The sequence below is a fragment of the Lonchura striata genome, chromosome 3 (genome assembly GCF_050655825.1).
Source record: "Lonchura striata isolate lonStrDom1 chromosome 3, ASM5065582v1, whole genome shotgun sequence".
Classification (NCBI taxonomy): domain Eukaryota; kingdom Metazoa; phylum Chordata; class Aves; order Passeriformes; family Estrildidae; genus Lonchura; species Lonchura striata.
Genome location: NC_140705.1, coordinates 101,807,430 through 101,832,701, shown reverse-complemented (window position 1 = coordinate 101,832,701; position 25,272 = coordinate 101,807,430). Strand labels below are relative to the sequence as shown.

General features: G+C 37.9%; 1 protein-coding gene across 14 annotated transcripts in view; it reads left to right on the top strand.

Annotated features, from left to right (window-relative positions):
* BICRAL (BICRA like chromatin remodeling complex associated protein) overlaps positions 1-25,183 on the top strand; it is a 55,443-nt gene extending 30,260 nt beyond the window's left edge. For 12 of the 14 annotated variants that reach the window (XM_085575995.1, XM_021547600.4, XM_085575991.1 and 9 more), the window contains 8 exons: positions 1,758-3,461; positions 5,233-5,332; positions 6,562-6,659; positions 8,497-8,558; positions 8,668-8,813; positions 8,964-9,058; positions 10,203-10,305; positions 11,109-15,546. In XM_085575995.1, the coding sequence (XP_085432121.1) occupies positions 1,758-3,461; positions 5,233-5,332; positions 6,562-6,659; positions 8,497-8,558; positions 8,668-8,813; positions 8,964-9,058; positions 10,203-10,305; positions 11,109-11,911 (3,111 nt within the window). In that variant the 3' untranslated portion in view covers positions 11,912-15,546. Of the gene's footprint in view, positions 1-1,757; positions 3,462-5,232; positions 5,333-6,561; positions 6,660-8,496; positions 8,559-8,667; positions 8,814-8,963; positions 9,059-10,202; positions 10,306-11,108; positions 15,547-20,974 lie in introns of those variants that run through there. The other 2 variants (XM_085575997.1, XM_021547603.4) reach the window with 2 other exon arrangements.
* The last annotated feature ends 89 nt before the right edge of the window (positions 25,184-25,272 follow it).

Sequence of the window (25,272 nt, the reverse complement as noted above, 5' to 3'; positions counted from 1 at the left end):
TTCTTGAAATTAGCATGATATTCTGCATGGCTCTTCTGAATCTGGACAGTAATGATTCAGATGTTAACTTGGAAAGTTACAGTTTTTGCATATAAAATTATTTTCTAATGTTAAATAGTCCTGGGAGTGAATGAAACTTAGGATTCTCTGTTCCACTGGGAGAGTTTTAAGCTATTAATCCTGATTGCATGTAATATTATTTATTAGTGTTATTATTGGTAGTAGTAATAGTGGTATTGCTTGTACTAACAAATAGCATTAGTAGATTTCAGTTTGGTCATTTACTTGGGGACGGCTTAGAGATGCAATAGGGAATCCCCCTGAACATTCAGAGTCCTAATTATGGCCTAATTAGTGATTCCTTTTTACTCTGCTCAGTGGTAGCTAGGTACAGTTGAGAACCTGATTTGTAGCTTTAGGTGTTACTGAGGTTTGGACACTGAGACATTTAAGCAGTGGTTTAATTCCTCTATTAACATAAATGCTAAAAGCTTGCTGTAGTTCAATAGTTGTAATTTGAAAATATTTCATCTAGTCTTAAGAAAAATCTTTTAATATTTTAAAACATGACTGAAGCTTCAGGAAATACACAGTTTCTTCAGAAACAGATTAGGGTAAAATTCTGAATAAGTTTGCTTGGGGAACTGAATTTAGGGTGGGGACATCATTGCATGTGATAATTATGGCTTGCAGCATCTTCACACTGTTTACATGAGGTGAAAAGAAGTGTCTATGACCTTTAAGGAGTGAAGGCTCAGAATATGAATGTGACTGATAATTGCACACCCAGAGTTTCCATTTATCCTGACCTAAAAAGAAACTGGTTATTGCTTCTGAATAGCTGAGATGTGATCATGCAATTTAGAAAGGTGTACTTTGTATAGCTCAAAACTATCATGAGTATTATTATGCATTTAAATTTGTCATTCTGGCTGCAGAAACCTGATGCTTGTATTGTCTAGAATTTCTGGACAGAACTTTGTTTTAGGAAAATTTTGGCAGTAGGCCAGAGTAAATAGGTTTTGATTTTCCTTATCATGGTGTTAATGGATGTGGATTTGATGGATTTTTTTTTTCATTAAAGGTGCCACTTAATATTTGTGGTAGTTCCAATGTTAATAGTTTTCAGTAATCTTTTTTATGAGCATAAACCACAGTCTGTAACACTTTTTTTTCTACTCTCTTGTTTCTAATTTTTTTTTTAAACAAGGAATTAGCATAATGCCTTAACTTTATGAAAGGGTCACTAGTTTTCACTAAGTGATTATAGAAATGCTGGTAGTATTTTGGAGGTGAATCTCGTTTGATAGAAGTCAGTGGAAGAAAAGCTTTCTTCTGCCTTTCCCTGCTTCTACTGTTGCTACTGAAGCCTTGCCCCAAACTGAATTAGAGTGGAGGTGTTTTCCTTCCTTTTATCCTTTTGTCAGTAGAGTGCTCAGCTTGAGGAAGGGAAAATGGCACTTAGACAGCGTTTCATGTCCTCTTGAAACAGTGCAGCTGCAGAGCTAAGTGCTGTGTATTGAGGGATTTGAGAAGGGAAAGGAGAGAAACGTCTCCAGCAGTCTTGAGGGTGTGAGCAGGGTATCTATGACCTGTTTGTGCTGGCTCACTGTGTGGGGTCAACATCACCCTGCACATGCTATGGGAAAAGTATAATTCTATATAGAAAGTTTGCTTGCATCGAAAAATAACTAATGAGGAAACAAAGCAGATACTGGAATTTCTGAAAATGATTTATTGCTTGTTTTGCATTTCAGAACACTGATCCTAAGTCATCTGTAAAAGGTGTAAGTGGTCAGCTTGGAGAGGGGCCTAGTGATGGACTGCAGCTGTCCAGTAGCCTTCAGTTTCTTGAAGATGAACTTGTGTCTTCTCCTCTACCTGATCTTACTGAGGATCAGCCTTTTGATATTCTTCAGAAGTCCTTGCAGGAGGCCAATATTACTGAACAGACTTTGGCAGAAGAGGCATATTTGGATGCCAGTGTAGGTTCTAGCCAACAGTTTGCACAAGCTCAGCTTCATCCTTCTTCATCAGCATCCTTTACTCAGGCTTCTAATGTTTCTAATTACTCAGGTCAGACGCTGCAACCTATAGGAGTTACTCAAGTGGTACAGCAACCTGTTGGAGCATCTTTTGCAAGCAATACAGTTGGTGTGCAACATGGCTTTATGCAACACGTTGGAATTAGTGTTCCCGGCCAGCATTTGTCTAATAGCAGCCAGATTAGTGGTTCTGGGCAGATACAGCTGATTGGTTCATTTAGTAATCAACCTTCCATGATGACCATCAATAACCTCGATGGATCTCAGATAATACTGAAAGGCAATGGTCAGCAAACACCTGCAAACATGAGCAGTGGCCTCTTGGTTCACAGACAAACTCCAAATGGAAACTCGCTGTTCAGTAACTCAAGTTCAAGTCCCGTAGCACAACCTGTAACTGTTCCATTTAACAGCACAAATTTTCAGACTTCATTGCCTGTCCATAATATCATCATTCAAAGGGGTTTGGCGCCAAACTCAAACAAAGTTCCTGTTAATATCCAACCAAAGCCTATTCAGATGGGTCAGCAGACTGCTTACAATGTGAATAATTTGGGAATACAGCAACATCATGTACAGCAAGGGATTCCATTTGCTTCTGCAAACTCACCTCAAAGTTCAGTAGTTGGTCCTCATATGTCTGTTAATATTGTTAATCAACAACAAAATACGAGAAAATCAGTTACACCTCAGACAGTTAGCAATGCTGGAGGTAGTATTGTTATCCATTCTCCTATGGGACAGCCTCATGCACCTCAAAACCAGTTTCTCATACCTACAAGTTTATCTGTTAATTCTAATTCAGTTCATCATGTCCAGACCATAAATGGACAACTTCTTCAGACTCAGCCTTCCCAGCTGGTTCCTGGCCAAGTGTCTGCTGAGCATGTAATGCTCAACAGGAACTCTACAAACATGCTAAGAGCCAACCAATCGTATTCAGGACAGATGCTGAATAATCAGAACACAGCTGTTCAGCTTGTTTCAGGCCAGACATTCACAGCTCCTGGAAACCAAGTTCTAGTGAATCATGGAACTTCCCAAATTGTTGGTGGGCAGGTGCCACTGCAGCAGGCATCACCAACGGTGTTGCATTTGTCACCGAGCCAAGCTAATGTTTCTCAAGGCAGATCGAGCTTTACCACCATGTCACCTGGGCAGTCCACAGTCTCAAATATGTCAGCTTCTGGTCGATTTGCTGCTGCGAGTTCTTCTGGTTCAGTGCACCCCAGCTTGGGAGCATCCGTTCAGTCTGTCGCATCGGGAGGGAACTTTACAGGAGATCAGCTGGTCCAGAACAGAGCTCAAGTTGCCGTCAGTGCATCGCATCGTCTTCCAGCATCCTCCTCCAAGTCTGTCAGCACCTTTAGTCACACGTCTGTGGGAGTAACACAACAACAGTTTGCCTTTGGTCAGGTATGAAAGCTGCTCGAGAATGTAGCTGAAGAAAGGCTTCTAAGCTGTGCTAAAATCTGGTTAATACACAGAATGTTAATTTTGCTGGTTTGTATTGTTACAAATACTGTGGAATTGCTGAAAATTACTATAACCCAGAGTCATCATTTCACTTGGTATTTTCTAAATCTGTCACTCAGTGAGCAACTCTGTCACTTTGATTAATTCCAAAGATTTTGTTGTGATTTATAGTATTATTTTCAGAAGTGCTTAGCATCGAACTATGTCTGCTCCTGTTTAAAGGAATGGGCATTGTAAGTTTATACAATTGCGAGCTCTCTTGTAAACCTTCCCATAGGCTAGATGTAAAGGCTCAGGTTCCTTCTTAGCACTTAAACGGCATTTGACTTCAGTAAAACCTATGCATTTTCAAGGTTTGAGTTATTGAAATTAGAGGTGAAAAGTTTTCTTGGGCTTCCTTTTGTTATTTCTATTAGTGCTTTCGTTATGTGTGTCCGAGCAGTTAGAAGCTTTCAAGTTTGATGCAAAGACAAGAAATGTTTCTTAGAATCCTTAAAAGGAAATACCTTTTAAAGCAGTTTGTAAAAGCATAACATTAAAAAAAAACCTTTAAGAAGCCAGGCTAGTAGTTAAAAAAAATTGGAATTCACTTTTAAGGTTTGATGCTTTCTGTTTTGTAAGTAGATACACTTGCATTATATATTCAACTTAAATCTTTCTGTTTTTGTAAGTAAACTTTTAAACAGTCAAAAGTTAAAAAAAAAAAATTCATAAAGTTCCAGAGTGAGCTGCCAATTTTAACTCAGCAACTTTTAATGCAATTAGCAACAAGCTATTAAATTTCTGTCCTTTTTTAACTTTTTCTTTTTGTAATTTTTAAATATTGGTCACTCTCTCAGAATGCATCTGCACTAATTAGATCTTTCTCTTTTTTTTACTTCTTTTACTTTGATAATTCTTTTTCCAAAGGCCTGATGGATTTTTTTTAACCAAACCCAAAATCTGCAATGAAATAATGTCTTAGAAAATAATGTGTATTTAAAATATTAATATGAACATGTTGTAGAAACATTTGTAATCTTTGCCATGACTTCTGGTGCAGATTGTAACATTTTGTTTGTAGATGAGTAATTTGAGGCCTGTCTGACTTTTCATGTGTCTACATCGGAAGACATTTGCAGGTTATGTGCTGGGTCAGTGAGTTTCAGCAGTTTTAAAAGCAGTGTATTTCTTATTGCTGTAAAAGATAATTTTGTTCTTGTGCTGAAATTTCAGAGCTGCAAATGGGAACTTACAGAGTACAAATGCTGCTATTAGCTAGAACCTTTTTAGTTTGTTTGTACTTGGATTTTAAACAATGTACTTTATACTAAACCATGTATCATTCAGTTGCTACGCAGTGGAGTGTTTGTTCCACTGTGGGTTTTTTTTTCTTGGGAAAGCAACTTCGTCATCTTGCAGTTTTGGAACTCTGAGAAGCTGTGTTTTCTGAGGCCCACTTGTAGTGGGAAGTCAGGGGCCTTGTAGAATGCAACTGGTATATATTTGTGCTGTTAGTGTAATTTCTCTTCCCCTCTGATTTACTTTTTAAAATTCTTGAACTTGGAGGGATTGAGATGTGTGAAATTTCACCACCGATGAGTTTGGAGTTAAAAAAGTATACATGGAGATGAATTTTAGTGCCTTTTCCTTGTTTTTCTTAAAGCTTTCAGTAAATATTTCACTGTGATTTTTAAAAAAATTTGATCTTTATTTTATGTATGTGCCACAGAAAAAGGCTGCGAGCCAGACATCACCAGTTTCTGCATCGAAGACGCAGGACAATTTGAGACAGCCTCAGCTAACAAGTCTTCTGAGCAACACACTATCAGGTCAACTAAGGTCTTTTTAACATAATTTTCTTAATTTTCTGCAGCAACAGAGATTAGTTCTTCTTCAGTGTGTCAGATGCCTCATGCTCATAGGGTTTTACAAGTTGTTGGAATTTTATTTTTAGAAGAATTCAAGCTATATTTTTTCAGTTTTGAATGTGTGCTTTGATTTTTCTCAGCCATGGCACTTCATTTTCTAGAGAGAAAAGTTGAACCTTCACAATTAGCAATTATTTCTCTCCTCTGTAAAAGCCAAAATTGTACCTTCTTTCATTTTTCTTTTTTTTTTTTCAGCTTAGGAAAATAGAAATACTTGATTTGCAAAATACAGACATCTGCTAAAATTCCATGAAACTTCTAAAATGTTGAATATGGTGGTGGCTGCTTCAGTTACAGAGGGAAGAGAAATAGGTGTACAAGGTTATTTGCAGGCTGTCATCACTCACTTCATTCTTAGATACGTGCCTTTCAGTTAGAATAGTTCATGCACTGTTCATGGCAAAACAGCAGCTTTTCAAGCAGCACTGTGCTACTGAAAGAACAAAACTGGTGCATTCAAGGCAAGCAGAAAAATGCAGTAACCTTTCTGTTCTCTTTGTACATAAGTAATCTTTTGAATAAGGTCCTATACTCCTGCTTGCTATTTTTCCCCCTAGTGTACTGTTATGTGTAGGCTGTCCAGGCAATTCTATACAATCTGCACAGTATGCTGAGTGTCTTTGGGGAAAAAAAACCTAATAAATTCTTACTTGTTTTGGTTGTAAGGTAGCATGACTGATAAGATGTTGTTTGGATTATGAAGCAAGGCAATTGAAGGAAGGCTGCCTATCTAAAAAAATGTAGGGGAAAAAGTATGCTTGCTGTCTAAATACTTGAGCTCTAGAAAAGTTTGGGTAATACACTTGAGGGAGGATTGGTATTAAAATGCTTGATAAACTTTACTGTATGATTATAGGTAAATTGTTGGGACACTAAACTGACAACACTTGAATTTCTTATGTTGCAGTACCATGGTGAGATATGATTTATATTGAGTATTTTTATTGTTTTGAGGCAAAATATCAGTCATGTTTATTTTTTATGAGCTGGTTTCTCCATGGGATAGTTACGTCTTACGCTTAAAAGCATTAGTGTGCTTTCCTTAAAACTCAAGTGAAATTAGCAGGATAGGTAGGCAAAATTATTCTCTTGCTTAGCATGACAAGACTCTTTTAAACTTTTTTTTATAGGACAGGACTCTGGAGGAAAAATCATACAACAATCTCTAGGATCAGCACAGCCACAAGAAAAAGTGATAGGATCATCATCAGTTCAGCAGAGTATACAGGTAAAGAACTTCTGTTTATATGTTTCCCTGTCAGTCCTGGTTTTGTCTAGGATAGAGCTAATTTTCTTCTTAGTGGGTGGTGCAGTGCTGTGTTTTGGATTTGGGATGTTAGTAATGTTGATAACACACCAGTGTTTCAGTTACTGGGCAGTGCTTACTCTGCATGTCATGGCCTTTCCAGTGCCCCATGCTGTGCCAATGACACACACAGGACAGCTGGCCCAAACTGCCAGAGGAATATCCCATACTATGGAGCATCATGTCTGTGTGTAAATATAGGAATTGTCTGTGAGCCGCTGATGACTTCTTGGGAATGGGGTGGGCATTGTTCAGAGGGTGCTGAGCAATTGCATTGTGCATCACTTGTTTCTCCTGGGTTTAATTCCCCCTTTGCTCTTTTTCATTACAACTTTATAGTAACTATCATTACTATATTATTTTATTTTGTTACTGTTTCTAAACTGTTCTTTTCAACCCACAAGGTTTACTTTTTTCCTGATTCTCCTCTCCACTGGGGTGAGGGGAGGTAGTGAGTAAACAAATAAGGAATCATTGTAGGTTTTTTGTAGAGTATATGAATTCCCTCAAACTTGACAAATTCTACCTTGACATGATAAATGTTGATTATTTTGCAAATTGATACACTGGATGCTGCTTTGAGATTCAGTTCAGTAAGTGGAGTCTGACTGTACTGTTCCCTGAAGTTAATTTTGTATGACATAGCAATTCTTCATTGAGTTGGCCAAACCTACTTTTCTTATTATTTCTTTCAAACTGAGCTGTTCTCTAGCAGATTGGGAGAGAGTGGTTTGTGAGAAGCAGCAGAACCATTCCACCTGGTATTTGTTTTATTTTTTACTGCAGTCTTCTCTTTTTACCATTAAAAGTTCTCTCGCATAATGCAAGTATGTACAAAACCACTGTCCAGGATGAGGGTTTTTTTTTGGTTTGTTTTTTTGGTTTTTTTTTTTTTTTTTTTGAGAGGATCTGACTTAAAAGTTTTGTTTGTAAATGTATTTGTCAGTGCAGTAGGACAGGAATGTTTTTCCATGTCTTATTGATGTACAAGTAGAGCAGAAGATACAGTAGTGCTCAGTTAGGTGGTCAGCCTGGTTGTATAATGGTTGGTCAGATGTTTATTCTGCTTGGTGGTGATTACTTTTTGTGCTCTGAAGTTGGAGGATTTTTGAGGCAAATACTCTTCCAGTGTGCCTTCCATGAATCTTTACCCCCTCAGAGAGCCTCAGGTCTTAGGAGAGTGTTCCCAGGAAAAAAATCTTGATTTCATTAAATATCTAAGCAAAGGAGAAAATTACATAGATCTCCACATTATGAGCTTATCTTAAGCATTGACACTGAAATAAAATTCCTAAAATGAATTTTACCATCCCTCCCCATCCACTGTGTTTTTAAAGAATTTAAGTGCCCAGCATTAGCCTGCTTTCCTCACAGGTACTCTAATCCATCAATATCAGCTAAGATGACATCTTCTGAGAAATGCAGAGACAGTTTGTATGAGCAGATTTATTTATAAAAGTTTTTAGTTGTACCTTTCCTTCTTTGCATCTGTTAACTTTGATCTTCTCTTTCTTAGTGAAGTATGTATAATGCACAACAGTGGAATTTTTCTACCAAAAGCATTTCAGACTTTTGGTTTATGTCACTTCCCTATTTTGTGGATACACAGTGCCCTGTGCAAATAGGAGATAGATGAAAGTGTTTATACTTATTTGGTGGTTACAGTTAGTGTTGTACCTAATTGACAGAAGCAAATCCTGAAACTAAGGCTTTGCAAATGAGGGGCTATATTGTAATTTGTCTTTTATTTTGAACTTAGGTTGATGGTCATTTAGTTGGACAGAAAAGGCCTGCTGCTAAACAGTTAACTAAAGGAGCTTTGTAAGTCATTATTTAATTTTAATTTTGTTGCAGAAATCTTAATTTTGACTTTTGTCAATGTAAAAACTCTGTACAGTATGTTAAGTATATATCATTAATTTTTTTGTAGTATTCTGCAGCAATTACAGAAGGATCAGGTACATGCTGTGACACCAGATAAAAGTCGGTTCAGATCATTAAATGATGCAGTTCAGAGACTCCTTTCATACCATGTGTGCCAGGGATCACTGCCAACAGAAGAAGATTTAAGAAAAGGTAATTTTCTTTTTAAAAATTAGCAGTAAGTTTGTAATCAGTGTATTGTGAGAATTCTTAATGTAAATTAGAGCAATAAGAAAAGGAACATTTTAAAATTTGTGCAGGTTATTGAACAACAGTGTTTGAAAGTGTACTTTGTCTTTCTAGTGGACAGTGAATTTGAATCTGTAGCTACACAGCTTCTGAAGAGGACACAGGCTATGCTGAACAAATACAGATGTTTGCTTATAGAAGATGCAATGGTAAGGTGTCAAACCCAGTTACACTTTGTTTATGGGATTGGATTCAGTTTGTTAAAACAATACCTACAGAACAGGTGCAGGAACTTCTGTTCTCTGCTTCTGCTTTGCTCTTACACTGAACAGGCTGCAATAGTCAGGAGGATGATTTCCGTGTATTTCTGTGGCTGATAAAACCTGAAATAATGTTGATGTTGTCCATTCAGAGGTCTCCAGCCATATTATAGTTGGTGCCAAATCATATTACAGTTTAGGAAATCATTGTCCTTAAAAGCTAGGTGGAATTTAATCAGAAATGCTTCTGATTTAAGTGCTTTCACAATCCCAGGTATGAGGTAAAATAAAACTGACAAAGTTAAAGAATGTATTTTACAAGGATCAGGAAATGCCATTGTGACTTCAGATATGCTAGTTTTCAAACCTGGAAAAGTTTTGAATTTGAGTATAATAGGCATTTAGATATTTAGAGACAGGAATACACAATATAGGTGTTAGAATTAATATGGTTTTAAAACTAGCACTTACATTTTAAAAGACCCTAGCCATTAAATATTTGCAATCTGTTGTGTGGCAAATCCCATTTAGTAATTTTGAAAAGTTTATTTGACATAGCATTCAGGTTTGAAACTAGTTGCCTGTGTTACGGCCTAGTGCAGTGAACATTTTCTGTGATGGATGGATCCAGCTGGCGTGAAGGCATTGTCAGCAAAATGCAGCTCTGCACCAGCTAGTTACAAGGATAGCAGAGAAGTGCAGGGAAGATGATAGAGTGGTTCCAGTTCAAGATTTTTGCTGGTTGATCCCCGAAAAGAGAAAGGATACTATATGAAATTTAAAAAAAAAAAAAAAAAAAAAGTTTTAGTAAGCATACTCAGTACAAAAGTACAGTTTGTACAACTGGAATAGCAATTCCATGTTTTAAAGTCTTTCCCAAATAAAATTTGCAGTACAATGTGAGTAATATTTTGTGATTGAGTTTCAGTAGTGGTTGGGTCAGAGTCAAGACCATTGAATTGTGAATGTTCTTCGCAAATACATAATAAAAGAAGTTTATTTTCTCTGAAATTTAACTAAGCTATCCATGTTTTGATTTGATACCAACATATGAGTCACTACAGAGATGGTTGCATTTTTCCCTTTTCTCCAGCGGATAAATCCTTCTGCAGAAATGGTTATGATTGATAGGATGTTTAACCAGGAGGAAAGAGCATCTCTGACTCGGGAAAAGCGTCTTGCACTTGTGGATCCTGGTAAGTAATGCTTAATTTCTAAATTAAATGTAGAGTGCTTAAAAATAGTTGTGGCCACAGTGAGGCACTGATTACTGTGGATTCCAGTTAGTGAAATACTGAATAAGCATTTACAAGATAACTTCTTAAAACTCCAGATTTCAGCAACATAGAGACACTGTAGGGTTGAAGCAGTTATTTATGGGGAAAAAAATATTTTACCTCTTTGGCAGAGAAATGTTTGAATTTCTTTTGACAACAGTTATGACTCCTGCAGTGCCTCCATCCTAGCAGGGAAGAACCTCTGAGTTTGCTTGCAGCCAGAAAAGACCAGCTTGTTTGAAGCATGAATACTCCTGTTCATCTTAATGAAGTGTTGCTCTTGGAGTGTCATGGCCATTTAAATGGCAGCATTTTTAACTGGGGTGTTGTTAAACGTAGCACCTGGAAACACATTATTTGTGTAAGATTACAACCACAGTTTGTTTAAAGGTTCTGCATGATCTGCATATTTTCAGAGATATTCACAGGTTGTGTTGTAGAAAGTATTAATTTTCAGAGACCATATTTGCATATTTAGAATGCTGGGAAGTGCCCTTAATCTGATTTTTACAGTGAACATATGTGAGCAGTGCGCTGATTAATTTAGTGCTAATCTCCTGCACTGTACACAGCAGAATACTTAAGGATATGAACATCTCTTAAAGACCCAGATCCATAAGCTGTGTATGTTATTTGAATTTCAGTACACAGAAACTGTGTTGGATTGTCAGTTATTTGGATGTGTAGATAATTTTAGTAAAATCTTGCTACTTAATTTTCAGATGGTTATCAGGCCGATTTTTGTTGTTCTGCCAAACAATTTGAGAAAACAGCTGAAGAAGCACAGTTCAGCAAAAGTGACCATCAGTCTAGCAAAACATTACCTTCTCGAAGTCAAGCTACCAAAACCCAAGCCAGAGACCGACCAAAATCCAGCTCAGCAGAGTCCACAAATCACAGTAAACTTCCTATAGTGCCTAACAACATTCTGACGCCACAAGAAGGAAAAGCTTCTACTAAAAAATCCGAGAGCCTCACTAAAGCTTTAAAGTTTGAAAAAGCTAATTGTTCTTCTGAGAGCCAATATGTGGCCCTTGCTGAAGAAAGGATGAGTGGGAAAGATCTTGCCAAGCCCACTGAGAATTCTTTGAGTTCTGAAGACTTGTCAAAAATAGTGTCAAGAGGCAGTCATGGAACACACAATAAAATATCAAGGAATGCAGTTCAGTCTTTCTCAAAGGTAACGTGTAATAATTCACTTCAAGACAAAACTCTGAGGAGCTCTCCAAAGAATGAGGTTTTGCATCCTGATAGCAGGAAAGGCTCTGGTGAACCCCAGGAAGACTTACTTCTCAGTAAGAGTTTAGAAACTACATTTAAAAACATCTTGGAACTTAAAAAAGCTGGGAGGCAGCCACAAAATGAGGCAGCAAGTAGTGGCTCAGTTGACTTAGAGTTCCCTAATTTTTCACCTATCGCTTCACAAGAGAACTGCCTGGAAAAATTTATTCCAGACCACAATGAAAGTGTTGTAGAAACTGACTCTATTTTAGAAGCAGCTGTAAATAGTATCTTAGAGTGTTAATAGTTACAGTACCATGGACAAGTTATGTTTCTCTTAGCAGAAGCAAATGTGAATGACACCACAAGTACAGCCTGACATGCATTTAAGGTTAACCTTTCTAAACTAGATTCTGTTCTGTGTTTGAGAGCAATACTCATTGTGGTTACAGTGAGATATCCAAGTAAAGTTAATCCTTGTTAGAATGCAGTCTGTTAGGGCCTTACTGTTTCAAGTATTATTATGATAGTGCTTTTGATTATTGAGCAGTACTGCAACGTAACAGGGTTGCAGGTTGTTAGGCCCTATATAATACGGTAATATACTGACAATCACAGTCATTTGAAAGGATATATTTATTAAGAAAATGTTTTTAAAGAGTGATGGAAGCAACAATTCTCCCCTACCCTTCTCTTCCACAAATCATCAAATTTTTCGTTTTCCTGGAAAACCCACTGTACCTCTATTCAGAAGTGACTATTTGCTTTGTTAATGAATCTGTATTCTAGGATTTTTAAGTTGAAAGGAAATCATCAGTGTGTTTACAAGGCTTCATAATTTAAACTTTAAGTGCTTTTCTATTGCTTTCTGAGCAGAAACTAGTACTTGATATATTTGTAGTGGGTAACTTTAGTCTGTGGGATGATATTATATGATCTTAGTCACAGTGGCATGATATGAAGTAATAAATGCTTGACTAAGGAAGGTAGAATGGAAGCCAGTAAATAGCAAAGTGTACAGGATCAGGCCATGATAGAGCCATGAATTTATATATATAATACATATATATGTTATCTCTTGAGGAAAAGATTTTGCATTTTATAATTGGATGTAGTCAGCCTTGAGTCTTTCTGAAGTGGTATAAATGTTTTTTTTTTTATTTTATTTGTTGTTTGTTTTTTTTTAGACCAAGTGTCAAAAGCACTTTGATTTGAAAACTGTATTTGTAGCTTATATTTTAAGAGGATGTTAGCCTTACTCTGAGTAAATTTAAAGGCCAGTGTTTATTTTTGATTTTTTTTTTGCTTTTTGCTGTCAGAGAATGTTAAATCATCCACCGTAGCAGTCATTATTATCAAGATATGTACAGACCAAAGTTGATCAGCAATCCCATTGTTTAAACATATCAAAAAATGTGTAATTATTAATTCATATTGTAAAGCCAAGTGAAACCATTGCACGGTTTGCATTTGGCTTGCTGTCATGTTGTTAAGATAGAATCTTATTATTTTATTTATTTATTTTAATCTATGACTTTTTTTTTTTTTTTTTTTTTGCTGCCCATGCTGCTTTGTTCAAGTTTACTTTGGTCATGAGTGCTTTAGTGCACATAAGCGCGCTGACATTGGTCACGTGTGTGTAGTACATATGTCTGCTCAGGAGGATACAGCTTTTGTGGTTTCTAAGGTATGCTCATGTTCTCCCCCAAAACTTCCCCACCATTTCTCAGAAACATTACCAGCCATTTTCCAGACTTGCTGATTATGATTTTTGTGATGTAAGAGGCTCGTTGTGACAAGCTGTGGTTGTCAGTCAGATTGCCAGGAGAGAAACCAAAAAGTTTTGCTGGTGTGTAATTCAGTCCATCTGAATGGCATGGAAGGAAGCAGAATTAGATCTGTGGGATAGTAGAACATTACAGTGCAACTCAGTACTGAGCTGCAGTCCACTGTCTGACCACTAAAGGAAACCAAATCTAGAAAGCAATGAGAGAAAGATGAACTTCCTTAAGATTCAGTTCCCCTTCGACATGAATGGAAATACTGGTTTTGTATGTTGCTAATTGCCATATAAAAAAATTGTGCCAATTTTAAAGTACATGTTTGTAAAAACCCAACATTCCCAAGTGTTGTATGAAATATTAAAAAGTATTGCCAGTTTTAAAATTTTAGTTGGGTGTCCACAGAATAGACTCTCAGGCAGGTAGTTGTTTTCTTATTGGCAAAACTGACAAGATAGTCTTCACCTATTGCCTTTTTAGATTTAATAATATTCTCATGGCTGTGTATCCTGATGCATATTTTATTTTATCATTTTGGAAATTTTATTAATTTATCATTTTGAACTATTTAGGAAGGAGAGCAGTAAGTTACACAGCTGTATGCTAGCTAGTTATATTTTTTTCTTTTTTTAAGGAAAAAAAAGGTGAAGTTGCACATTCATCAGTCCCCTTGCTTGTTGTACCACCTTGAAATGGGTATGGGGTTTTCAGCCTCTCTACAGCAAATACATAACTGAAGTATCAGGTTATGTGTCTTCTGTTGGATCTCATTGGGAAGGGAGGACAATGGCATATAAAAAATGAAAAAATTGCAAACAATAGTGGTGATTGATTTGGTCAGACACATTTCTCTGAACTGCTGAGAGGAACCCCTTGAACAGTCCTAGTAAGACTGCTTTTAGATTGTTAATGTTCTGTTGTTCACTCCTTTGAATTCAATTTTAAAGGAATTCTGGTACGTGGTGAAGCAGTAAATGAAATAATTGTATTTTTGTGGTGCTTAAAAGAAGTTTATTAATCATATGGGCTCAAGTCCAGCAAAGTATTTTGAATATGCATGAGTTTAAACATGTTTTCATTATTTTGCTGGATCAGAATTGTGATTTCAATGTTATTTAATACTGCCTAATATTAAAACAAAATTTAAACTGGCAATTAAGAAAACTATGTTCATTTTGAAGATTTTGGTATAATTTATCTGTTAGAGTAGGGAGGCCTTACAGACTGACTTCACTTAAAGAGGATGTGTCACTTATTGTCAGCGTGGTATGGACTTTATTTGCTTAAATACCTTCATTTGTAAAGTATGTCTCACTTGAAATTGCTTTGTATACATTTTGTAAAAATATTTATAAAATGTTTTGTAAAAAAAAAAGTATAACAAATTGCAGTTTATTTTGTTATGTTGGATAAATACTGTTAAAAGACACAAGTCAGTAAATATATTGTTAATCCATGGATAGGAAATGTTTAGTTGGAGATTACAAATTGAAACAACCATTGCAATACAGCCAAAGATTTGGGAAAAAATGTCTACCTGTGATTGTCTTGATTTAACCAAGTTGAATATTTACATTTCCAAAAGATGATTGGTGTCAGTTTTTAAGTAATATGACTACAAAATATTCTTACTCCTTGGCTTTTCATGATGCAGCTCTGTTGTAGTATACTTAGTAGGCCAATTTTCTATACTCCTTATGCATCTTTCTGAACATACACCATTAGGATTTGGTTCATGTGGCATTATAACTACATTCAGTGATGTTAATCTCCAAATTACAAGAGAGCAAATGGTTCTACCTTGTTGGTATTAGAAGTCTAATACCAGAACACAGTGAGGTTCTTGAGAGATGCTCTCCTTCCTTGGTGTATTTTCACAAGGTAGAGGCATCATCTTCCTGGTGCCTCAGGGAGATGGAAGGTGAGAAGGCTTTTGGATGAAGTGGCCACTGCATCCATGCTGCAGGTTTGATTCATGTCAGCTGCACTTGGTTATAAATACCTTTGTGTGGGTATTTTGTGAGAAGATGCTGCAATTACAGGTGGTACAGGGAATCTTCCTACTTTTATTAGAGGGGTGACAAACCTGTTGTTACTGTGATTGAATTTTTCAGAGAGTATGCTGAGACTCCAATCTAGTAAAGCTCTTATGCCTGGAGCTTCTTCACTTTATTTTTGGAGGCTATGGAAGTGGAGCATTGGTGAAGGGCACTGCCTCTCATCTTGGAGTAGGGCCTGCACTGTAGAAAGGTAGAAATCTTCATGGTTAGTATTTGTTATTTTGTCAATGAGACAAAATAAATACAATACACCTTTTGAATGCTTCCCACATGGATTCAGACAGTAACAAAATTAATGAAATTAGTTATATGCTATTTTAATCTCTTTTTGGGTTAGGATGGCTAAGCATCTTGGGGTTGTTTTTTTTTTTCTTTTTGTTATATCCTTGTAGAATCACCAGGCAAACCTTTTGTATTCCTATATATTTTATATGAAGTCTAGTGTGCAGGTGTCTTCACCTGAGAGTAACTTTCTTATAAGAACTTATGGCGTATTTTTTTTATTGCTTTTCAATAGTATTTTTATACTGGGGCTTGTTATGTTTAGTCCAACTTATGGGGCAGAATTTCTGAAGATTTGGGTATGTGTGTTAATGGCTAGGTGATGTAAGAAAGTCAAAACACTCTTCATTTTGAGAATCTGAATGAAAAAAAACCAAAACCAAAACAACCAGAATCAGATTGGCACAAGGAAAGGTAAGTGTAAACAATTTTAAAACTTAGAGGAATTTCTCAATTTCTCTCTTCTTCAGCAATTCTTCTAATAAGCCTTTGAATTTTTCCTTTAAATCATACACACGTTTCCTTGGAGTTTTCACAATAACGTGTTTGTCAGACGGCTTCAAGAAATGGGAGGAATTGTCTTTGTGACTGGGGGTCAGCTCTCACTTTGGTTGAAGAAAGTCACTGAAGCAAGGTCTGGTGAAGATCCACTCACAGCAGCTCTGCGCATAGATGCAATGCATGTACAGGTTTCAGATGAGCAGTGATGGGTGTACCGAGTTCTTTGTGATTTATGGATTGGAAATTGTGAGTGCTGCTAATCTTGCAGCTGGTCATCGTATTAAACATGGAAAAAAGTGCATAATAATGAGTTACAACAGGTAAACACCAAGTCAGTTCCAAAGTATTGTGGAATGGGGGAGGTATTTTCATGCTACTGAATGAGTGTCATTGACAACGTAAGTCTTTACTAAGAGGTAAGGAAGGTAGGGAACCTATTTGCTACTACAGTGGTTTTTTTTTGTCCTGAGGTTAAATTTTCCCCAGTGATTTGATTAATTTTGAGTATTTTTTGAAAACAATATGCAACATTCAGATATCTGTAGTAATTAGAATTCCCTTTATGAATATGCATTATGTCACTCTCCTCTATTCAGAAGGGCAGATTTAGTCCTGTCACAACAGTCTGAGAGTTAAGTCTCACTTCCCAGGAAGCTGAGGACTCCTTTTTTTAAAGTGAAATATTAACACATATGATTTTATTAAAGCTAAAAGGGAGATACCACCCCACTCTGATTTTGTTTAGTTTTATCCTTTGGCAATCAAATTTTAATCTCCTAAGTAATAAAGCATTCTTAGATCCTTCTAGTCTTAAGTCACTTTGACCTGTTTGTCCAGCAGTGTTCTGTCAGAGGCTGCATGGTTTGTTTCAGAGTCATTTTGATGAAGCAGGATCCAGCAAAAAAAATAATTGTATTTTACCTGTGCTCCCATTTTCCATACATTTTCCATAACTTTTGGAGGAATTCATGTTTATGTCTCCAATTTGTAAACTCTCTAGCTAAGATACCCCCTCTGGTATAACACATGCAGATGTGTTTAGCATCTACCCCAATTAGACTGAAGGTATTTTCTTCCTTACCTGGCTGGTTTGGTAGAAATAAATACCAGGACAAGATCATTGATGGCAGGGAAAACTGGAATTTCCTTTTATTTTTTTATCTGCCATGCTTTTTCAGACTTGAAGGTGTTAGTAGGAATTTTATGGCTCTGATGCCAGGGTCCAGGCATTGACAGAATTTGAGACTGAAAACTGGATTAAACCATGTCACAAATGGGGTGAGCAGGAGCCTTAGAACCTTAGACTCAAATACAGACTTGCTTGTTTGTACTGCAATCCAAAATCAAAATTTATCTTGAAACCCAGTGTTGTTGTGTGTATGGAGAAGAATAAGAGAAGGAGCAGAAGTAAATTGTTAAAGGTCCAATGTTTTTTAGAATAGAAAAAAGAGTATTTTCACTAGCTTCCTGTAGGTTGCAGGAGCTTTGACATTGGTGAGTTGACAATGTTCTATAGAAGGTTTAAAAATGAGAAGCAGCGTGGAAAGCAGAATATGCAGCTCTATTTGTCCATTCCAGAGGTAGCTCAGTAACATCAGATTCTGTGTAAATAAACAGTAGGTTTCAATTATCTGCTGCTAATTATCACCCAAATTTGATTTGCACTCTCTTCAAAGGGACTCATATCTTTACATTTAATTATTTGCTTCAGTGCAATGAATGAGTTTAATTCAAACCAAACGTGGGTCAATTTCCTACTGGAAAAAAAAAAATAAAGCAAGGAATCCACAATCCTATCAGTTTAATTTTAGTGTAATGTATGTGGTGATTCACAGCCTCAGTGGGGAGGTGAATTTGTGTCAATCTGTGAATTGCTTTGCCTGTTTGGCAACGCTGTAAAGGGCTTGGTCAGTTGCAGAAGGTCTTAAATAATTGCGGCAAACAGGGTGGTTCTGGTGGGCTCTGAGTAATGAGAGGAGGTTTTAACATTTTACAGATGTAACCAAATCTCATTGTGAAGACTTTTTCCTCCAGATATTATTTCTCTTACACAACATCGAGCCAGCTGGTCTTTTACGCAGACTTTTTTTGTACTGCAGTAATTTTCCTTTTAATCTTTATAGGCAGACTGTATTTATTCCTCTGTCTGTAGTGATGCAGCCAACAGTCTCTGAGGGCATTGAAACAATAGTCTCATCCCTTTCCTTCACCAAAAGCACCTACTGAAAACTGTAAGCCTAGGGAAGAAATGAGGCAATTTAAAACGTGATTGATGGTGCGATTGACTAAGACATCAAGCAGTGCTGTGGAAATCCTGCAGTTCTGTATCACATGGACACTGTCCTGGGAAACATGCTCCAGGAGACCCTGCTTGAGCAGGGGCCCTAGACAAGGTGACCTCTAGTCATCTTATTCATCCTTAACAACTCTGTACTAATAATATTCAGTTAACATTGTGGAGAAAGGTTATTTAAGAGTGTAGCACTGGCTGCAGTTTTCAGTTGAACTTTATGGGATCACACAGGTGATGGTGTGTATTGAAAAATGCATTAAGTTCTGCTTTTTATGACCTAGAAAGAGAATTTACTGTGAGAAAGATGTTAAAAGATTGTTAAATGGTCAATCAAATGGTTAGTATTTTACAGAAAATAACAACTATCAGAAAAGTAGGCATCAGCAGTGCTGTCTTGTGAATGAACATTCACCAAATGCCAGCAGCTACTGATGCTCTGCTGTGGAGTCTCCTGCATGTTGTAGCTCTAACTCCAGGCAGTCATTCATAAACTGTTCACTGGATGCAGTGAATGCTCTTCATTTTAACATGTCTTATCTCTTTTCACCATCCTCATCCATAATGTCTTTTACCTGGTCTGTTATCCACTGCTGCAGTAGCTCCCCCCTTCATTCTCGATCTCTTCCTTCAGCTCGTAGTGAAAGCAGAGCTGGCAGCTGCTCTCCGAGCACAGATGGCAAACTTAGACAGTCCTTGTTCAGACACTCGAACCTCTGCTTTTTCTGTCCCTTGAAATCTGTCCCTTGTGATAAAATCATCATTACGTATTTAGTGCCTTTGTGGTGTAATGGATGCAGCCAGGGGGCAATCTGCCATGCAGCTGGCTAGGCACAGAACAGCCACAGCAGGGAAAAGGGGAAATCCAGATGGGACCTGCTGCCTGTAGAGGTGGCAGCGAAAGTGTTGCTAGCCCTGGTAATTGGTAGCAGCCACTAACAGGAGCAGGGAGTTTGGGTACATGTACTTGCTAAAAATTGTATTCAAGATTGTGCACTCCTATTTCCTCTCCCGCATGTGGGAATGGATAGACCCTCCGGGATAGGGTTCTCACAAACCAGGGAATGCAGCACTGGCTGGGTGTGGATGTCAGAGCCCTCCCTGACTGCACAGAGCCTAAGACAGGGCTCTGACCTCCTTTGCCCTCAGCCAGGTGAGTGGGTATGGGCTGAATTCACTGGTATCCCTGGATAAAGAGCTTTTAGGGTTTGTTTTGTTGAAGTTTTTTCAACTTTCCTTTTTTCCCCAGGAGAAGGAAGAAGGAATGGACGGCTGGTAAACACTAGAATCTGTGTAAAAGCTGAAATTTGCACTGCAGAGTGTTTTTATTCTGCATTTTGACTACCTTTCAGAAAGAATAGTATGTATCGATTCTGTAGGCAGACAGACACAATAGCACTGCAAAGTGTGAATTTCTTCCAGCTGTCTTAATGGAGTGTTGATTTTAAAACCTAATTTCTCTGCTGCTTGCTATGCAATTAGCACACAGTGAATACATTGGGTTAGTTCAACTGTGTGGTTCTGTACTTTGTGTTGGGGTAGGTGTCATTATGGATACTTCAATCAAAACATCTTTGTAAAGTAAGAGAGCAGTCAAATAGCAAAAAAATTTGAGGCAATGAGAGCAAGAATATGCCAGGAAAACAGGTGATATTTATATTCTATCAAAATATATTTGAATGAAATATTAATTACTCTTCTACAAAAAAAAAACCCCAAAAACCAAAAAAACTAACCCAAAACAAACAAACAAAAACAACAACAACAACAACAAAACCAAAAAAAGCCCATCAATCCCCCCTAAGCCACGCCCCCCAAACAGCCCAAGCAAACCAAAACCTAGCAGAAATAGAGTTGAGATACAGGAAATTTTAAATCCACAAAAGCATTTTTTAAAGGTATCAAGTAAAGTAGAATCTAACAAAGGGCTTGATCAGGAGAAGATGAGTCTGATACTGTCATGTAAACCTGAAATAAAGGAGAATAAGACAGCTGATGAAATAAAGATAAGCACCAATGAAATAAAGCCACTTTTATTAAGAATATAACAGTTCCAGAATAGTAGTAACGGAGTTTACTGGTAGTAAAATATTAGTAGTAACAATATTTATTGTTACAAACTTTGGAGCACAGTGAAATGAAGAAACACTGAGGAGATTGTCTCCACTTTCTAGTGATGAAGCAATTAATAAATGTTATAACTTTCCAAGTAGCTTAAGATCTGACCATTCCTTCACAGTAGTGATCTCTAAGTTGCTTCTCTGAATCTCTTGTTTATTTAATGATGTTGTTCACTAATAAGAAAAAGGAGAGCTTTTAAGCACTTATAATAGATCAGATGTAACAGAAAGCTATTTCCAAAAATTCTGGAACGCTCTGGACCGGGGAAAGGATTTATTGTTTTGGTTTAAATGTCGTGTATCTTATCAATTTTTGGTGCCTGCGGTTTGCAGATCATTCTCAGGATTCTCCACGAGGTGGAGGAAGCGGCCCGTGCCTCGTGCTGCGGCGGTGCCGGCGCTGCCCTCCTGCCCCGCGCCCTGCGGGGAGGACGCGCCGAAGGGCTCGGGAGCGCTCCTTGCTGGCTTGCTCCTTATTAAAATGAGAACGGGGATTTCAGTATTGCCATTCATCAGGAGGTCTTGGAAGGCCGTACGGAATCACAGAATGTGCTGAGTTGGACCCACAGAGATCTGTGAAATCCAGCTTCTGGTCCTGCACAGAGAGCCTTGTCCGAGCATTGGAGGATGCTGAGAGACTGTGATGGGAGAAGCCTGGTCCCACAGATGTGTGCTGCCTATTGTCATGCAGCCAGGGCTGCTGGATAAACCTGCTTCTCTAAGAACTGCTGTGCTGCACTGTGTCCAGTCCTACAGGGCTATTTCACTGCAAAGTTCTTTATGGATACAGTACAAGTAGGGAAAATAACAGCTGGTGTCTGTAATTAAAAATGTTGTAATTTCTACTAGATATCTGCCAAGTGCTCTCATTTTTGAGCAGTGTTTCAGGTTTTCTGTTGACTCTGGTGAGATTTGGAAAGACTTACCTTGCACAGTTATCCCTAAACTTGTCTGTTGCAGAGTGCTGTATTTTCAATATTTTCAGCTCCTAAAAATCAAACTCCATTCAATTTGTAGTTTCCTTTCCTTGTCTGAAGCTCTCACCCAACTGATTTTTATTTTTGCCTGTGATGAAGCATGTCAAGCCCAAAATAGAAAATACTAGTTTTAAAATTCGATTCAGTGGATTTCTGTTGAAAAAAAAATCTGTTAATAGTCTTATGTGAATGACACAATAATGCTTATGTTTTACCTGATCATCTTATGGAAGATCACTTGACTTACTTTTCAAGTCATTAAAATGTATTTGCAGCTGTGCTAAGGTTGTTTCAGCATTTCAGGCCTAACTCAGTTGTAACCAGATAAAAAGTCACTGGAAAGGGATGTTATCAAGGTCCTTTGCATTTAGTCTGCACAAATGCAGAACTGCAGACTGAAATAGTGAATTGCTGGGAAAGAAGGCTGGAAAGGGATGTCGAGGAGCCTTTCATCCTCCATACCTGATCCCCTGAGCCTATCCTGTTCTTGGCAGAAGCCTGTTGAAGAATGCTCTTGTGAGCTTGCACAAAAGGTCCTTTTGCTTCCTTTTAGCCCAAACATTTTCTACCAGCTGCTTGCCTCTGTGTTCCCACAAGCATTGCGTTGCCATAAGTGAAGCGTCTGAGAGCTGCAGTGTGAGGTTAGAAAAAACTGGGATGTCAGGAAGGTGTGGACTTTATAAATAGTGTTGTATCAGGGGAAATATCCAGGAAGATGTTATTAAATGTAGGAAGGAGTGTATTCTATTATGTCCCAAAGCTTCTGTTTTCCAGGGGGAAGGGCAAATAGATAGTTGGTTTAGTTGATGCTTGTTATTTTTTTTCCTTCCTTTTTCCTTTACTGGTCTTATTTGTGCTACTTCCATAAAAGAAAATACAGATTTTTTTTTTTTCCTGGCCAAAATACATGGGGCCTTCTTCCAGCATAGCCTTGCCAGTTAGAGCAATAATTTCTTCTTGCTTCTGACTGATGCACCTGATAGTAACTCATCTATCTCACAAGCAGGACTTTGAAATTTCTAACAAATTTGGATATATGATCTGTACTTCAGGTGAAGTTTGGTCTCTCCTTCTTTATATATGTTACCTTGTGCCAAGCTAAATAATCTTAACATAAACTTCTGAAAAAGATTGACAGGATCAAACTTTGCCAGCTTCTGTGACAGCTAAAAGAATGTGTTTTGTTACTGAAGAGTCAATTGATTTAGAGGCAATATGTTAGTGTGGTAAAGCAGTCAGATGACCAGGCCCCAATTCCTCTTGAGAGGCTTAAAATTCAGGTGACCATACTTATGATTAATAGTATCTTAGCTTTAATAGAAATAATTGTGCTTTGGTAATCTGGAAATTTAATGGTAATATGCTTTCTCTGGGTGGAGGGGTAAGTGTATGGGAGTGCTCTCTAAATGACTTGAAGGAAACCCACATTAATTCTGAAGTACGGAAACTTGGTCAGAGATAGCTGATCTCTGGAGCTGTGCTAAATTATGTGAGCTATCTGTCCCTAAGGAGGCAAAACTTATCTCCTGAGTCCTGAAAACATGTTGGCTTTGCTATTTTATTTTTGATACAGGACTCATGTTGGGCAATACCTCTATGGGAAGCAGGGTGGGACAGCAATCTCCTTAAAGCTTCACTCTTAAGGTAAAGAGTTTTCTCTCTGAGTGGTGTGGAGAGGAGCTGCCTAAAACTCTCTAGCAACAGCAGATTTGGAGTAAAACCCAGTGAGAGTTGTGTGGCTTCCTTACAGGGTCAGGCTGGAGCAAAGACCAGCCCAAGGGGCTCTCTCTGGCTAGGGATGCCCCTTGCTGATCCTGCTCAGGGCTGGAGGCAGCAGCACAGCCTCTCAGGAGTGCCCTTGGTGCTTCCTGAAATGACCCAGCTGCCTGCACAGCCTGGGGTGCTGCTCTTGCTCCCTTGTTGGGGGACCTGCATGGGAGAGGGGCTCCCTTCTCTGCCCACTCATGGCTATCCCCCCACCCCTGGTGTAATGGAAAATTGCTATAAAATGGGGCAATAACAATCTGTGAGAATCAAATTTTACTGTCAGAGGTCTTACCTCCAGCAGATACAAGTGAGTGTGGAATGAACACTGTCTCTTCTTTTTGGAATGAAGGCTTTAGTAGCTCAAACTGGGACCAGTTTCGTCTGTCTTGAGGATTGAAGTTTTTTTTTTCCTGTGTAGAATTCATTATTCTGATAGCTATTTCCCATTATCACAAAAATTCTATAATTTATAATATTTAAAAAATCTTTATCATCCTCCTTCTATTCAGTGGTAGCTCAGGCTAACTGGGAAAAAAAAAAAACCAAACCAACAAACTCCAATCTATAAAACATGTGGTGAAGTGAAAAATACACCAAAATTTCACTTCAATGCTCTGGCCAAATCTATCTTATGGGAGTTGCTACTCTAGCCTGCTCTGTGCTGGAGAGACATTTTTCTCTTCTTCACTTGTGCTGCAGAACTGTGCTTCCTCTTACATTGAGGCCAAGCACATCCTGAGAAAAAACTGCTTGGTTTGCCAAACATGCAGCTGATGACACGTGTATTTATGCTCCCTGGCAAACTAAGTTAAACAAACAGGGAGTAAGTTGGGCAGACATTATAGGAGGTAATACTTCATTATAACTCAGCTGTGAGCTGCTTATGCTTCTTTCCAATTATGGCATCCCCATGCATCGCTTTCCCGAGAGGAGGAGTATTCTGGGGAAAAACAAATCACAGCATATAAAGCCTTGGAAGCACAGTAACTGTAGAGGAAGGGACAGTAGCTGGAGTGAGGGGTGTGAGCACATGTAATTTTGTCTCATTTTGTTCAAAGCATGGTTGTTTCTACCTCAGACACAAAACTGTTAAATCAACTCCTGCAAACTCAGTCGCTCGGTTCACAGTGTGCCTGAATTCAAGCCGTGTTTCAGTAACATCAGGTTCTGTGCAAATAAACAGTAGGTTTCAATTGTCTGCTGCCAATTATCACCTAAATTTGATTTGCACGCTCTTCAAAGGGACTCATATCTTTCCATTTAGTTATTTGTTTCAGTGCGATGAATCTTTAATTCAAACCAAACGTGGGTCAATTTCCAACTGGAAAAAAAAATGCAAGGAATGTGTTTATCCATGGTCATATCAGTGTCTCTCTTTAGTTTAATATATGTGGTGATTCATGGCCTCAGTGGGGAGGTGAATTTGTGTCAATCCGTGAATTGGCTTTGCCTGTTTGGCAAGTTTGTAAAGTCAGTTGTAGAAGGTCTTAAATAATTGTTCCTAATGGGATGGTTCTGGTGGGCTTTAGAATAAGGAGTGCAAGCACTGAAGTTACACAGGCATAGAAAAATCTTGTTAGACTTCAATTCCCATCCTACCTATAAAAAGCTGTCTGTGTGAAAATGAAATGGAGAGATAGGGTAATGGGATCTAGACTCTTTCCTACTGCTTTGAATCTCAACTTTAAAAGGTGTGTGTTATATTTTACACAGGCTGCTTGGTAGTCACCATGACCCTCTGGCTTGTGCACAACCAGAAAATTTCAGTCACAGAATTGGAGAATTTCTGGACATTTTTTTTAAATAAACAGAAAGCACTGAATGCAAGCAAGAGGGCTACAGCAACAAGAAAATTTCATTGTAATAAATACCACATGTGATCACGAT